Source organism: Hyperolius riggenbachi, chromosome 5 (assembly GCF_040937935.1).
Source record: "Hyperolius riggenbachi isolate aHypRig1 chromosome 5, aHypRig1.pri, whole genome shotgun sequence".
NCBI classification, from domain to species: Eukaryota; Metazoa; Chordata; class Amphibia; order Anura; family Hyperoliidae; genus Hyperolius; species Hyperolius riggenbachi.
The window spans coordinates 296874466-296889251 of NC_090650.1; the positions used below are offsets into that span (position 1 = coordinate 296874466).

Genomic DNA, 14786 nt, shown 5'->3' on the forward strand with positions numbered 1-14786 from the left:
TGAATGACGGGTGATTGATAAGTGATTGACAGGTAATTACAGGTGAGAATAGATGTATACAGTACACAGGGGGGGGGGGTCTGGGGGGATCTGAGGTCGTTCTGAGGGTGTGGGCGGGTGATTGGGTGCCCTAGGGGCAGATAGGGGTTTGATCTGATTGGTAGCAGTGACAGGGGGTGATTGATGGGTAATCAGTGGGTGATTAGATGGCAGAACAGATTTAAACAATGCACTTGTTTCAGAGGTGATCTGATTGTAGGTCTGCGGGCGATCTGATGGTGTGGGAGGGTGATCAGATGCCGGTAAGAAGCAGGTTAGCATCTGATCTGATAGGTGGCGGTGACAGGTGGTGATTGACGGGTGATTGACGGGTGAATGACAGGTGATTGACAGGTGATTGACAGGGGAGGATATATGTATACAGTACACGGGGGGTGGGGGGGGTGGGGGGGGTCTGGGGAGGATCTGAGAGTGTCGGGGGGTGATCAGGAGCCCCCAGGGGGCAGTTTAGGGACCTATCTAAAAAATAGTGTTGACAGATAGTGACAGGGAGTGATTGCTGGGTGATTAGGGGGGTGATTGGGTGCAAGCAGGGGTCTGAGGGGTGGGCAGGGGGGGTCTGAGGGGTGCTGTGGGCAATCAGAGAGAGGGGGGGGGGGAGATCAGTGTGCTTGGGTGCAGACTAGGGTGGCTGCAGCCTGCCCTGGTGGTCCCTCAGACACTGGGACCACCAGGGCAGGAGGCAGCCTGTATAATACGCTTTGTATACATTACAAAGCGTATTATACGCTTTCATTGCAGCGATCCTATAGCTAGTAACCCGACGGCGCTTCCGAACGGCCGGCGGGTTACTGCGCGAGGGGGGCGGAGCCTGTTGCCAGCGCCTGATCGCATCACGCGCGACGCGATCGGCGCATAACCACGCCCGCCGCCGATGGGCGTATTGCGGTCGTATGGGCCCAGCCCTTGCCGCCGCCCATCGGCTGTGGGCGGTCAGCAAGTGGTTAAAGGGCACCTGAGGTGATAATAAACAAATTAAATAAATCATTGTATCCTTATCCTAAAAATGTTTTTTTTAAGCTATTCCACAGTTTTATTTTATTTTTAAATCTACTTGTTACGTTTTTACTGTTTTTATGTTTTTGCTCAGTGACACATTCATTGAAGTATGCCAGAGCTAAATTCTATGAACTATTGATCCTTTTTATCTCTTTCCTGCTTTCAAAAGCCATTTTTTGCTGGGAAAGTGCTTTATAGTTGTAATTTCTTATCAGTGAGTGTAACACTGTAGTCTGACCTAGTCCTGACTCAGACAGGTACTGCCACTTACATACCTGATTTTTAATTCTTCCAGGCAGAGAAAGGAAAAAAAAGGAACGCAGCATAGTTATTTGTGTGCTAGGCACTGTACATACATATGTCTATCTCATCATGTCACATGTCACTTCGGGTATTGTTTAATAAAATATATAAAATTATTATCTCCTTAAGGGAGGTTTGTAAATAGTGCGGACCGTTGGGGGGTGACATTACTTACCTTTGGGGTTGCTCCCGAGCCCTCTGTCTATCTCATCATGTCACCTCGGGTATCCTTTAAGAGCTTGCTGTGTGTTCAGAAAGAAATAAAAATTGACTTGCAGGTATTAATTTGTATCTGGTCTTAATTTTAAGAAGCTAAGAACAGAAAACCGAGGCTACAGAATTAGACAATACAAGAAAAATATTGTTTGGTCTGATGAGTTTTGATTTCTGCTATGATATTGAGATGGTAAAGTCAGAATTCGGCATAACAATATGAAAGCATGGATCAGGTCTGCTTTGCGTCAACAATTCAGTTTGGTGAAGTGGTATGGGGGACATTTTCTTGGTACACTTTGGGTCCCTTAGTGCCAAGTGAACATTATTTAAATGACAAAGCTTATCTAATTTTTGCTAATGACCGTGCCCATCCTTTTATGACCAAGGGGTAACTGTCTTCAGATGGCTACTTTCAGCAGGATAATCCACCATTTTACAAAGCTCACTTCATCTCAGACTGGTTTCTTCAACAGGACAATAAATTCCAAGGACTCCAAAGTGTTTTATAGTCTCCAGATCTCAATCCAATAGAGCACCTTTGGGAAGTGGTGAAAAGGGAGATTTGCATCATGGATGAGGCAGTAAAATTGCAGCAACTGTATGATGCTTCAATGTCAAAAAGAACCGAAACTCTGAGGACTGTTTCCAACACCTTGTCGAATCTATACTACAAAAAATGATGACACTGGGTAGTGAGTTTTTTAACAGCTGTGTTAATTCATGTCTCAAAGAAAAAAATCCTCTTTATTCAAAAAGGACCAAAGATTGACCTGCAGTAATATCCATTTCCTATTTTTTTCTGAATTATGTAATATAGAGTAACCAAAGACATGGCTAGTGCGCCACAAGGTGAACAGTGCAGACTTGCAAGCTGGCTACAAGGTGCTGGACACAGTTCCCTGCCTGATTAAATGTGAAACATGAGGAAATGAAATGAGGAAACTTGCATTAGTAAATATTTGCCAAATGGCCTCTTGTGTATTCCCTGCATATTTACCAAATCACTCTCACATAAATAATTCTGTCAGATTTAGGCATCAGCGATTGCTGTTTTGTTTTAAAGCACTAAGGTAGACATATGGTAAAAAACAGCTGGATTAGCTAATGATATTATTATGTATGTGTAAAAAACAGCTATTCCCTTAATAGATCTTTTTTCCAGTCACTTTGTGCTCCAGAGAATTATGCCAGCTATGGAACCTAGCAGTTTCTGATTCCATCTTCACTGCTATAAGCATGCATATTTAGATTGTGCCACTTGTCCTGTCTGACCACTCATTTCTGTGACCTGCTTACATGAAAAATTGTGCTAAGGATTCTTTCTCGATTCTTTCTCTCACATTGCTATGCATTTATGAGTTGAGATAACACAACAAAGTGCGTCAGGAAAGCTGTTATTCTCCAATGCTTAATCACATTGCACTGGTACAGACAAACATATTAAAGCACATCTGAACTGAGAGGGATATGGAGGCTGATATACATTTCACTTGAACCTCCTGTGTCAGGCAATAAAATTGAGCTGAAAGCAGTATGCCCAGAGGTGGCCTTAGAGTATGCGGGGCCTGGGGCGAGTGTCATATGCGGGACTAAAGGTGCGTACACACATGCGACTATAGTCGTTTGAAACGATCGTTCCCCGATCGTTTCAAACGACGATCGTTTAAAAAAAAGCAACCAACGATCATTAAGTCTAACGACGGACAAGCTAGATTGTTAAAAACGAACGATCTAGCTTGGCAGATATTTACAAACGACAATCGTTTGCAAAAGCAGTACATCGTTGGAAACGGTCGTTCGTACTAGGCTTGACATGCGCATTTCGCTATTTCTCCATGAAACGTCTCATTTTTATGCGCAAGCGCAATAGTTGCTTTATGTGATGTAACGTTCGTTCTAACGATCAGATCGTTACACACATTTAAGAACTAACTTTACTTAGGTCGTTCTTTCATCAACTAAAAGTTCGTTCGTCGTTCTCAACAAACGATCGTTGTCGCATGTGTGTATGTAGCACTAGACATATGCTGTGGATACACACACCCACACACACACACACACAGATATGCTAGGGAAACACACGCACACACTGTGGAATCAACACTCTGTATAGGTTAGATAGGTAGGTGCCCCTCAGTATAGATTAGATAGGTGCCTGCAGTATAGATTAGGTAGGTGCCCTGCAGTATAGATTAGATAGGTGCCTGCAGTATAGATTAGGTAGGTGCCCCGCAGTATAGATTAGATAGGTGCCTGCAGTATAGATTAGATAAGTGCCTGCAGTATAGATTAGATAAGTGCCTGCAGTACAGATTACATAGGTAGGTGCCCAGTAGTATAGATTAGATAGGTGCCCTGCAGTATAGATTAGATAGGTGCCTGCAGTATAGATTAGATAGGTAGGTTCCCCGCAGTATAGATTAGATAAATGCCTGCACTGTTTCGGAAATTGATTTTTATTGTTTTTTTTCACAAAGTGTCATTTTCCACTAACTTGTGACAAAAAATAAAATCTTCTATGAACTCATCATACACCTAACAGAATACCTTGGGATGTCTTCTTTCTAAAATGGGGTGAATTGTGGGGTTCCTATAGTGCCCTGGCATTTTAGGGGCCCAAAACCGTGAGGAGTAGTCTGGATACCAAATGCCTCAAAATGACTGTTCAGGGGTATAAGCATCTGCAAATTTTGATGACAGGTGGTCTACGAGGGGTCGAATTTTGTGGAACAGGTCATAAGCAGGGTGGTGTCTTAGATGACAGGTTGTATTGGCACTGAAGTGCAGGAAGCGCAGGATGTTCTCAAATCGTGACCTGGACATGTCAGCAGAGAACATGGGCATGTGATGTATTGGGTGCGTACACCAATAAGACCGCAATACATTCTTTTTGACTAGACCCATGTTAAGGAGAAGGCCCAAAAAATGTTAAGTTTGGAAACTTGGAGTGGTTTTCCACCGAAAAGGCTGGGCATGGAAGCTTCTCGGATTGGCGGTTGCGTATTGTGTGGCATAATGGTTGGTCTCAGCCACAATTAAGTCGTAGAGATCCACGGTGCAGAACAGATGAAAAAAGTCTAGGGCCAATCCTAGATTATCTGTCTCTACCTGGACTCCAGACTGGCTGGTGAAAGGGGGCAGTACGGGTGCGGCGGAACCAGGGGATTGCCAATTGGGATTTGCCAGCACCTCTGGGAGACTACAGGTAGTATGAGCCCGTTTTGCTGGTGGCTGCGACTCGGGTCTTAATGCACGTGCCACCCAACCAGTTTCTACTACCATGCTGGTGCTTGCCACCTCACCAGGGTCTATGGTAGTACTGGTGCTAGGTCCAGGAGATGCTACGTTGCTGGTGCATGCCTCACCAAGAAAACTCGGATCAGCGCTAGCACCACACTGCTGCCCTTGAGTCTGATCCTGCGGTCCAGTGACATGCAGTGTGGTACGCCTGGCTCTAGCCAGGACCTCAACCTCATCATTACTATCGGTCAGAGAGCCACTGCTGTTCACCAGTTTGTATTCTGACCCGGATGATTCGTCGGATGAGGCTTCCCAATCGTACTCACCCCACTGGGCCAGAATCTCAGCGGCCTCTTCAGCGGAATACCCCTTTTTTGCCATGGTGGACTGCTAAATTTAGGGGTATTCCTCTGAGACTACCCAGGAAAAAGAGCACCTACCTAGCAAAAGGGAGTACTTGTAAAGTAGAAAGCTGTGGTCACTGAGTTTTGATTAAAAAAAAAAAATCAAAACCGATCTTTACAGCGCCACAGTTATTGTACAATGTTTTTTGCAGTGATTAGAAAAAAAAATTCTGTCACTGCGGTGGAGTGGGTGAGGGTTTGGATGGGTGATTAGAAGCCCGGAGAGGGCAGATTAGGGCCTGATCTAATGGATAGGAGTGCTAGGGAGTGACAGGAGATGATTGATGGGTTTCTCAGGGGGTGATTAGAGGGGAGAATAGATGCAATCAATGCACTGGCGAGGTGATCAGAAGGGGGTCTGAGGGGGATCTGAGGGTTTGGCCGAGTGATCAGGAGCCCACATGGGGCAAATTAGGGCCTGATCTGATAGGTAGGTGTGCTAGGGGGTGACAGGTGGTGACAGGAGGTGATTGATGGGTGTCTCAAGGTGTGATTAGAGGGGGAATAGATGCAATCAATGCACTGGGGAGGTGATTAGGGGGGTCTGAGGGGGGTCTGAGGGTGTGGGCAGGTAATTGGGTGCCCGCAAGGGGCAGATGAGGGTCTGATCTGATGGGTATGATGGGTAGCAGTGACAGGTGGTGACAGGGGGTGATTGATGGGTGATCAGTGAGTGATTAGAGGGGAGAACAGATCTAAATAATGCAATGGGGAGGTGATCAGGGGGGGGGTCTGAGGGCGATCTGAGGGTGTGGGCGGGTGTTTGGGTGCCCGCAAGGGGCAGATTAGGGTCTGATCTGATGGGTAGCAGTGGCAGGTGGTGACAGGGGGTGACGGGGTGATCGATAGGTGATCAGGGTGTGATTAGAGGGGGGAATAGATGCAAGCAATGCACTGGCGAGGTGATCAGGGGTGGGGGGGGGGTCTGGGGGCAATCTGAGGATGTGGGCGGGTAATTGGGTGCCCGCAAGGAGCAGATTAGGGTCTAATCTTATGGGTAGCAGTGACAGGTGGTGACAGGGGGTGATTGATGGGTGATTGATGAGTGATCAGTGGATGATTAGAGGGGAGAACAGATGTAAACAATGCACTTGGGAGGTGATCTGAGGTTGGGTCTGCGGGCGATCTGAGGGTGTGGGCGGGTGATCAGGTGCCCACAAGGGGCAGGTTAGGGTCTGATCTGATGGGTGGGAGTGACAGGTGGTGACAGGGGGTGATTGATGGGTGAATGACAGGTGATCAGTGGGTGATTACAGGGGGAATAGATGTATACAGTACACAAGTGGGGATTGGGGGGGGGGGGGTGTAAGGTCTGGGGAGGATCTGAGGGTGTGGGGGGTGATCAGGAGCCCCCAGAGGGAAGTTTAGGACCTAATCTAAAATATAGCATTGGCAGATAGTGACAGGGGGTGATTACGGGGGTGATTGGGTGCAAACAGTGGTCTGAGGGTATGATCAGGTGGGGTCTGAGGGGTGCTTTGGGTGATCAGGGGCAGGGGGGCATGATCAGTGTGCTGGTGTTTTTACTACAAGGGCTGCATATATTGCAAAGTGTATTATACACTTTGTATGCTGCAGGTCGGGGGTTAACAACCCGCCGGCGCTACTAATTGGCCGGCGGGTTGATGTCACGGGTGGGCGGAGCCTAATGCCGGCAGATGCACGTGAATGTATGTGCGCGATCCCCGGCTGATCATTCCCCCAGGTACAGCCGCTGATCGGCGTTACGCAGTCCAGGGGTGCCACTTTGCCGCCGCCAATTGGTAGTGGGCGGTCGGCAAGTGGTTAAAATGACAATGTACAAATGATGTCTAGGTAGCTGTGTAAACATTTTTCTACCTTTCATGTTAAATATCAGAGGCCAAAGCTTTAATTCATTGTGTGTAGACTTTGGAATGTTTCATTAGCAAAAGTGAATCTCTGTTATAATATTACACTGTTTTTTGCTCTTGGATGTGAAAAGCCTCTGGTGTCAGGTTTCACACACAATATTAAATGTTTAGGTTGCACATAAGATACATTTCCTCTGCTATCAGCAGACAGCGCAGTCAGAGACACAGGCAGCTGCCAGTGAGGGATTTGTCACACACAGGATTAACAGATGTAGTGTGAGGGAACCCCCCTCCCCTGGTGATTAAGTAGTCCATCAGATTTGTCAGATATGGCCATCAGTGAAGTGTGAAAGGATTTTGATAACAGTAAACAAACAGATACTGTAAGCAGTGAAATGTATACACCAGCACTTCCCAAAAAATTCCTATCTCAATTGAAAAAAACATGTTAATCAATAGTGTTCCTTTTTTATACAATGCAGCACAAAGCCAGGAAACAAATTCTAAGCCAATCCTAATCAAATGATAAAGAAAGTTCATCTGCAAAGAGATTGCTCTCACTTTAGTCAGTAACCAATATTAACAAGGCCAGACAGCCTACAAAATGCACAAGTCCCTCAAATGCAACCTTCAGAAGAGGGAAGACTCCCTAAAAAGAGTCATGACCTCTTTTAACTGACAGCAAGAAAAAAAAAAGTTCTGTCATGACCTCACAAAAACAGTCAATTCAAACCCCTTGTACATATTTAAGAATTATAACCATAAATATGGTTTGCTGTGAGAAACATATTCAATATTCATATTTAAAATATTAATGATTTTGCTATATCTACATCACATGGTACATTTTTTAAAAAAATTTAAGCTCCTATTGCCTAAAAGAAACATTTGCTAGTCCTAAAGGACTACTGTAGGGGGGTAGGGGGGAAAAGAGGTGAACTTACCCTGGGCTTCTAATGGTCCCCCGCAGATGTCCTGTGCCCACGCAGCCACTCACTGATGCTCAGGTACCCGCCTCCAGTTCACTTCTGGAATTTCCGACTTTAAAGTCAGAAAACCACTGCACCTGGGCAGCCATGTCCTTGCTCCCACTGAGGTCACCAGGAGCGTACTGTGCAGACGCAGACCGTACTGGGCCTGCGCAATACACTCCTGGTGACGTCAGCGTGAGCAAGAGCACAGCCATGCAATTGCAGTGGTTTACAGCTTTAAAGTTGGAAATTCCAGAAGTGAACAGGAGGCGGGGACTGGAGCATCGGTTAGTGGCTGCGTGGGCACAGAATGTCTGCAGGGGACCATTAGAAGCCCCAGGTAAGTACTGGGCCTGCGCAATACACTCCTGGTGACATCAGCGCGAGCAAGGGCACGGCCGTGCAAGCTCAGTGGTTTTCCGAATTTAAAGTCGGAAATTCCAGAAGTGAACAGGAGGCGGGGACTGGAGCATCGATTAGTGGCTGCACGGGCACAGAATGTCTGCAGGGGACCATTAGAAGCCCCAGGTAAGTTCAACGGTTTTTCCCCCTATCTCCCTACAGTACTCCTTTAACCTCCCTAGGGGTAACCCCTTGCTGAGCTCGGGGTAGGAAATTCTAGCTGATAGTGGTAATCCCGAGCTCGGCATGGGGCATGAAAATACCTGCTCTGGCTGATGTTTTGGAGTCCCGCAACTGATCGGAGCTGCGCAGCAGGACTCCGGCATATCTCCCCTGCTCTCCCCGGCTGTCATTATCTATCTTTGGCCGCCGGGATCCCCATAGCCCCGCTCTTCTTCCGGGGACCCGGCGGACAATCAAATCAGCGGCGTTCTGATATCGGGGTGGCGTAATGTAGGAGGGGGGTGGTATGAGAATTTTGAATACTTCAGCCTGATTGACTGAACTGATGAATGGTTGGATACAAATTGGATATAAATGCTTCAAATGCATTTGTATCCAAGTGTAGTGTAGCCATTTGGTTCCTGCTGCTTCTGAAGCAAGTACTGTGATGTGCTAATCTGCCTTTTTTTCTGGATTATCTGTGTACTGATTTTTGCTTGGATTTTGACTACTTTCTTTGCCTGCTGCCTGTACCGACCTCTGCGTGGATTTTGACTACTATCTTTGCCTGCTGCCTGTACTATCTCTGCGTGGATTTTGACTACTCTCTTTGCCTGCTGCCTATACCGACCTCTGCCTGAATTTTGACTACTCTCTTTGCCTGCCGCCTCTGCCTGGATTTGATTACTCTCTGCCTGTGACCTGCTATGGCGTCAGTCTCAAGCCGTCTCACACCAGAAGCGCTGATGGATTTCGAGGACAGTGATATTGATCTGCAGTCGCTGGCGGACTCCACTGACAGTGATGCACCTGGTAACCTGTCGTCTGACTCGGGTAGCGAGACTGATGGTGACTCCATCAACACCCACCCCGAGGTTATTGCTGCACGGGTCTGGTGCCCGATTGACACTACTCAGGCCCCGCCACCGCCCCCACGTTTCCCTTTTACTTGGGATCCCGGCCTGAAGATGGAGTGCGAGCACACCCCCTTGGCCTACTTGCAGCTCTTTTTCAATGAGGCGGTCATTGAGAAGATCGTGGTGGAGACAAACCACTACGCCACGCAAGAACTGGCTGCTCCACGAGGGCCGTTTTCAAGGAGCAGAGCGTGGGAGCCGATCACCAAGGAGGACTTGTGGCTCTTTCTTGGACTAAATATTCCGCAGGGGGTGGTGGGGAAGCCCCTTCAGAAGTGGTATTGGTCTACAAACAAGATCATAGCTACCCCCTTCTTTAGCACGGTAATGTCTGAATACCATTTTGGACTGATAATGAAATATCTTCACTTTTCAGACAACACCACCTTTGACGAGTCCACCCACCCTGCTCCAAAGCTGAAGAAAATTTGGGAGGTATATCAGCTGGTGGTGGAAAACTTGAGGAACACCTATGTACCTGACAGGGACATTAGCGTAGATGAAAGCCTGATGGCCTACATGGGGAGACTGTCCTGGATACAGTATATTGCGGAGAGGGCCCGTTTTGGTGTAAAATCGTATTTGCTATGCGAGGCAGCAACAGGGTATATATGGAATGCCATTCTGTATACCGGGAAAGGGACACAATTCAACCCTGCTTTCAAGGACAATGGACTGGCGACGTCATCAGTGCTGTCTTTGATGGAGCCATTGCTGAACAAAGGTTACTGTGTGACCACAGATAACATTTACAGTTCCACGCAACTGTTTGAATTCCTGATAAAAGACAAAATGGATGCCTATGGCACTGTTAGGCCCAACAGGCAAGAGATGCCAACAACTTTCGCTAAACAAAAACTCAAAACTAGGGACATTGTGGCTTGGCACAAAGGAAAAATCATGGCTCTCCGCTGGCGGGACAAGAAGGATGTGTGTGCTCTCAGCACAGTCCATGACCCCTCATCCATCACCACAAGAACAAGAGGGGGTAAAGTCATCGACAAGCCGCAAGTAATCCTGGATTATAACCACACAATGGGCGGGGTGGACAGAGCCGACCACGGAAACAACAGAAAAAATACTATAAAAAATACTATAAAAAATCTTTAGACATCTGCTTGAACAGTCTCTTTGGAATGCGTACATTCTGTACAAAATGCACAGTGACAGGCCAGCAACGCATGCGGACTTTATATGGAAAGTTTGCGAATGCATCTGCATGAAGTATCAGGCCTCATCATCAGATACCAGAATTGGGCATCGTGCATCCTATGTGGTCAATCCTGAGCGCCTAACTGGCCTTGACTATATGGACTACATACCGCCAACTCCCCCCAAAAAAATGCGCCAACCAGGATGTGTGTGGATTGCTGCAGCAAAACCGATGCCAAAGGGGAAAAAAAATCCCGAATGTACTGCCCTGACTGTAATGCCGGCCTGTGTGCCATTCCCTGTTTCAAGCTATACCACACACAGGAGGTGTATTAGTTATATTCTGTACTGCATGTACATCCTGTATATATATAGTCACTGCCTTATTTGTACAGTTTTGCTATCTTTTCAGTTTATTGATAAATCTAATTATTTCAACAAATTTGTGTTCCAGTCTTTCATTTATATGCAGAATGTCTACCAGGCCTTTATTCTGATATATTTTGGTAAGTTATGATTTAAGAATTGCAAGTTTAAAATTTTTGAAAAAAATGTACCACTTTTGACTCATTATTCCAGACAGAAATGTACCGCCCGGGAGGTTAAATAAATGTTACTATCTTCATACACAAATTATTTTCCTATGTAATCTCCTTCGTACAGAGTACTACAGACATAAAAATAATTTTTTGTTGTTGTTTTCCAGAAAAATAATCAAATTTTTACAATTACTTTTGTTAATTTTTTCTGCCTTTCTAACTTGAGTCCCAAAAAAAACCCCTAAAATCAAAGTGTACCTGAACTCTGAATCGCTTCAATAAAAGGTATTTGTGTTTTCCTCTTTTGCTGCATATCTAAGTGCATTGTGAGAAAACGCGGAAAAGCCGCGGCGTGTACTCAGAACAAGGCGGCTGATTCCGCGTCCTACGCGGCGGTCTGCACGCGTAGGCCTACATCCAGTAGTATGGCTGAACGCGGAGAAACCGCCGCATGCCTTGATAGCGGTGCGGCGGATTCCGCGTCCAGCGCGGCGAGTGCTTTGCAACACATGTCTGGTGTGGCTGGGACTGATAGTCCACACAGGTTTAGAAGGACGCGCGCGCGCGCTGAGAGGCAGAGCTTTTATGACAGCCAGAAGGGAGTCAACTGACCAAGCCGGTCAGCTGACAATTCCACCACTTCCCATTGGTCCAGCACTTAGGGGAGGCGCTGGAGAGCGCCTTACTATATATAATGAGTGCTGGTCATTCTCTGGTTGTCTGCCGTTGCAATCACTACGTGGTAGCACTCAGACCTGTTTGTCAGAATCTGTATTATTCTCTAGACTAGTTCCAGGGTGTTGATGATTACGGAGCTCACACCCAAGCCTAGGAATACTGTGTATTATCTGTGTTATTCTCTAGACCAGTTCCAGGGTGTTGATGACTACGGAGCTCACACCCAAGACTATGAATACTGTGTATTATCTGTGTTATCATTCAGACTAGTTCCAGGGTGTTGATGACTACGGAGCTCACACCCAAGACTAGGAATTAGCTTTACCATCCTGTTTTACTCCAGACTAGTTCCAGGGTGTTGATGATCAAGGAGCTCACACCTATAGACTAGACATTGTTGATTATTTGTTATGACCTTCTGCTTTCCTGACCTCTCTTCTGATTTCTGATTTGGTACTTCGCTATATCTGTTACTCCGTTGCCAAACCTTGCTTGCCTTAGGATTCCAAGTCTGTCTCCTTCCTCTGTACCTAATCTGTCTGTCTGTTGCCGACCTGGCTTGTGCGACCTCGAGAACTATCTCCTCTGTTTAGAGATAGTTCACAGATCTGTCAGTGACACTCCACCATTGGTGTCACTCACACTCTGGTCCTTCCCATTCTCAGCCTGACTCCTCCCCTTGGGGAACCTCAGGCTTTTGGAAGGAGCCTGTTCTTTGGGCAGTATCTCTACTGCCTTGCACCCTCTATACGGGGGCTCTCCTCAAAGTATTACTGTTGCACCCAACACTCATATTACTCAGGTGTCCAGAGGTTAGAGATATATCTGATTATCGGTGATACTGCAGATCATCAATAATCGGGTATATATCTGTATTCTCGGTGATACTGCAGATCACCGATAATCGGATCCTCTCTGTGTTACACCGATCGTTACATGCATACTTTGTCTTTGTAGAGTCCACAGACAATCAGATATTCCTACTTACTTGCCAATTCAGCAGTAGTAGCAGCCCCATTCATCCTGCCTCACAATCTCCCATCACCTTCTAATGCAAAAAATTGTATCTCAGAGAATCACAGAGGCATATATGAATTGTTTCTTTTAAACATAGAGCATCAGATACAGGTAATGTTATATGTAGAATTTGCAGAATGCAAGATGGACAGAAAATAACACATAAATACATATATACATATACTCTGCAGCTGTGGCTGGCAAGGCCCGATGGCAAAGAACACGATTTGACCAGTAGTATTTAGCTGTGTAGAATGTAACAGAGATTAGATCAAATTAATAATATTTTTTTCTGGGTTCTTTATACATGAACTACGGTATGTTAAACTGATATACCTGTTATACACTGATATTATACCTGTACCACATCATAATTCTATTTATGGCAGCAACTACAGCTTGATATAGAGACCTATTTCATACTATTGCATTGTATGTCTGAGTTCATACACAGCTTTTGTTTCCATCAAGGGAGTAATGCACTTACTAATGTTTAGGTGCATTTACATTTATCAGTGCCAAATCAGACGTGTGGGGTTGGAAGAAGATGATGGACCCAAAAAGTGTTTTTTTATGAAAAGCTATAATTATTGTAAATACTCTGAACTGTGTCTACAGGAGTCTAAAACATGTTATATGTTTTTGACGGCTATGCAGGGGTCTTGTCCTGGAAAAAGAGGTGAGTGGACTCACCAAAAATGGGCGTGGTTAAGCATAGTGTGGGCGTGGTCATAGGTGGGGCCAAATATACATGGCCTTCGCAGTGGGATAAAAGGTCTGCCAGGGGAAGTTTGAGCTCTGTCGTAGTGTATCCCCAAAAAGTAGATGTAATCTGACAGCATTTCACCAAAAATACACATAATCTGGCAGAGGTTGCTCCAAAATACAGATAATATGGCAGTGGTTCCCCCAAAATAGACAATCTGGCAGCAGCAGTTCCCCCAACATACACATAATCTGGAAGCAGTTCCCCAAAATACGCGAAACCTGGCAGTGGATCACCCGAAATACACGTAACACCCAAAATACATGTAATCTGGCAGTAGTGGTCCCCCAACATTAAACAATCTGGCAGCGGTTCCCCAAAATACACGTAATCTGGCATCAGCGGTTCCCCAAAAATACAGGTACCCCCAGTATAGCTAGCCTAGTCTATAGGTTTCCCCAGTATAAGTAGCCATGTGTATAGTTGTCCCCAGAATAGGTGGCCAGATGTAGAGATGTCACCAGAATAGGTAGCCAGGTGTATAGATGTCCTCAGAATAGGTGGCCAGGTGTATAGATATTCACAAAATAGGTGGCCAGGTGTATAGATGTCCCCAGAACAGGTAGCCAGGTCTATAGATGTCCCCAGTATAGCCAGGTGTCCCCAGTATATGTAACCAGGTGTTCAGGTGTCCCCAGTATAGCCAGGTGTATAGGTGTCCGCAGTATATGTAGCGAGGTATATAGGTGTCCCCAGTATATGTGGCCAGGTGTATAGGTGCCCCCAGTATAGCCAGGTGTATAGGTGTCCCCAGTATATGTAGCCAGGTGTATAGGTGTCCCCAGTATATGTACCCAGGTGTATAGGTGCCTCCAGTATAGCCAGGTGTATATGTGTCCAGTATATGTAGCCAGGTGTATAGGTGTCCTCAGTATATGTTCCCAGGTGTATAGTGGCCCCAGTATAGACAGGTGTATAGGTGTCCCCAGTATATGTAGCCAGGTGTATAGTGGCCCCAGTATATGTAGCCAGGTGTATAGGTGCCCCCAGTATAGCCAGGTGTATATGTGCCCAGTATATGTAGCCAGGTGTATAGGTGTTCCCAGTATATGTAGCCAGGTGTATAGTGGCCCCAGTATATGTAGCCAGGTGTATAGGTGTCCCCAGTATATGTAGCCAGGTGTCCCC

General features: G+C 46.1%; 1 protein-coding gene across 1 annotated transcript; it reads left to right on the top strand.

The window, feature by feature from the left end:
* The first annotated feature begins 9296 nt into the window (after positions 1-9296).
* Positions 9297-10616, top strand: LOC137519399 (piggyBac transposable element-derived protein 4-like). The gene has a single exon (XM_068238352.1). The coding sequence runs from the start codon at positions 9297-9299 to the stop codon at positions 10614-10616; it is 1320 nt and encodes a 439-aa protein (XP_068094453.1).
* The last annotated feature ends 4170 nt before the right edge of the window (positions 10617-14786 follow it).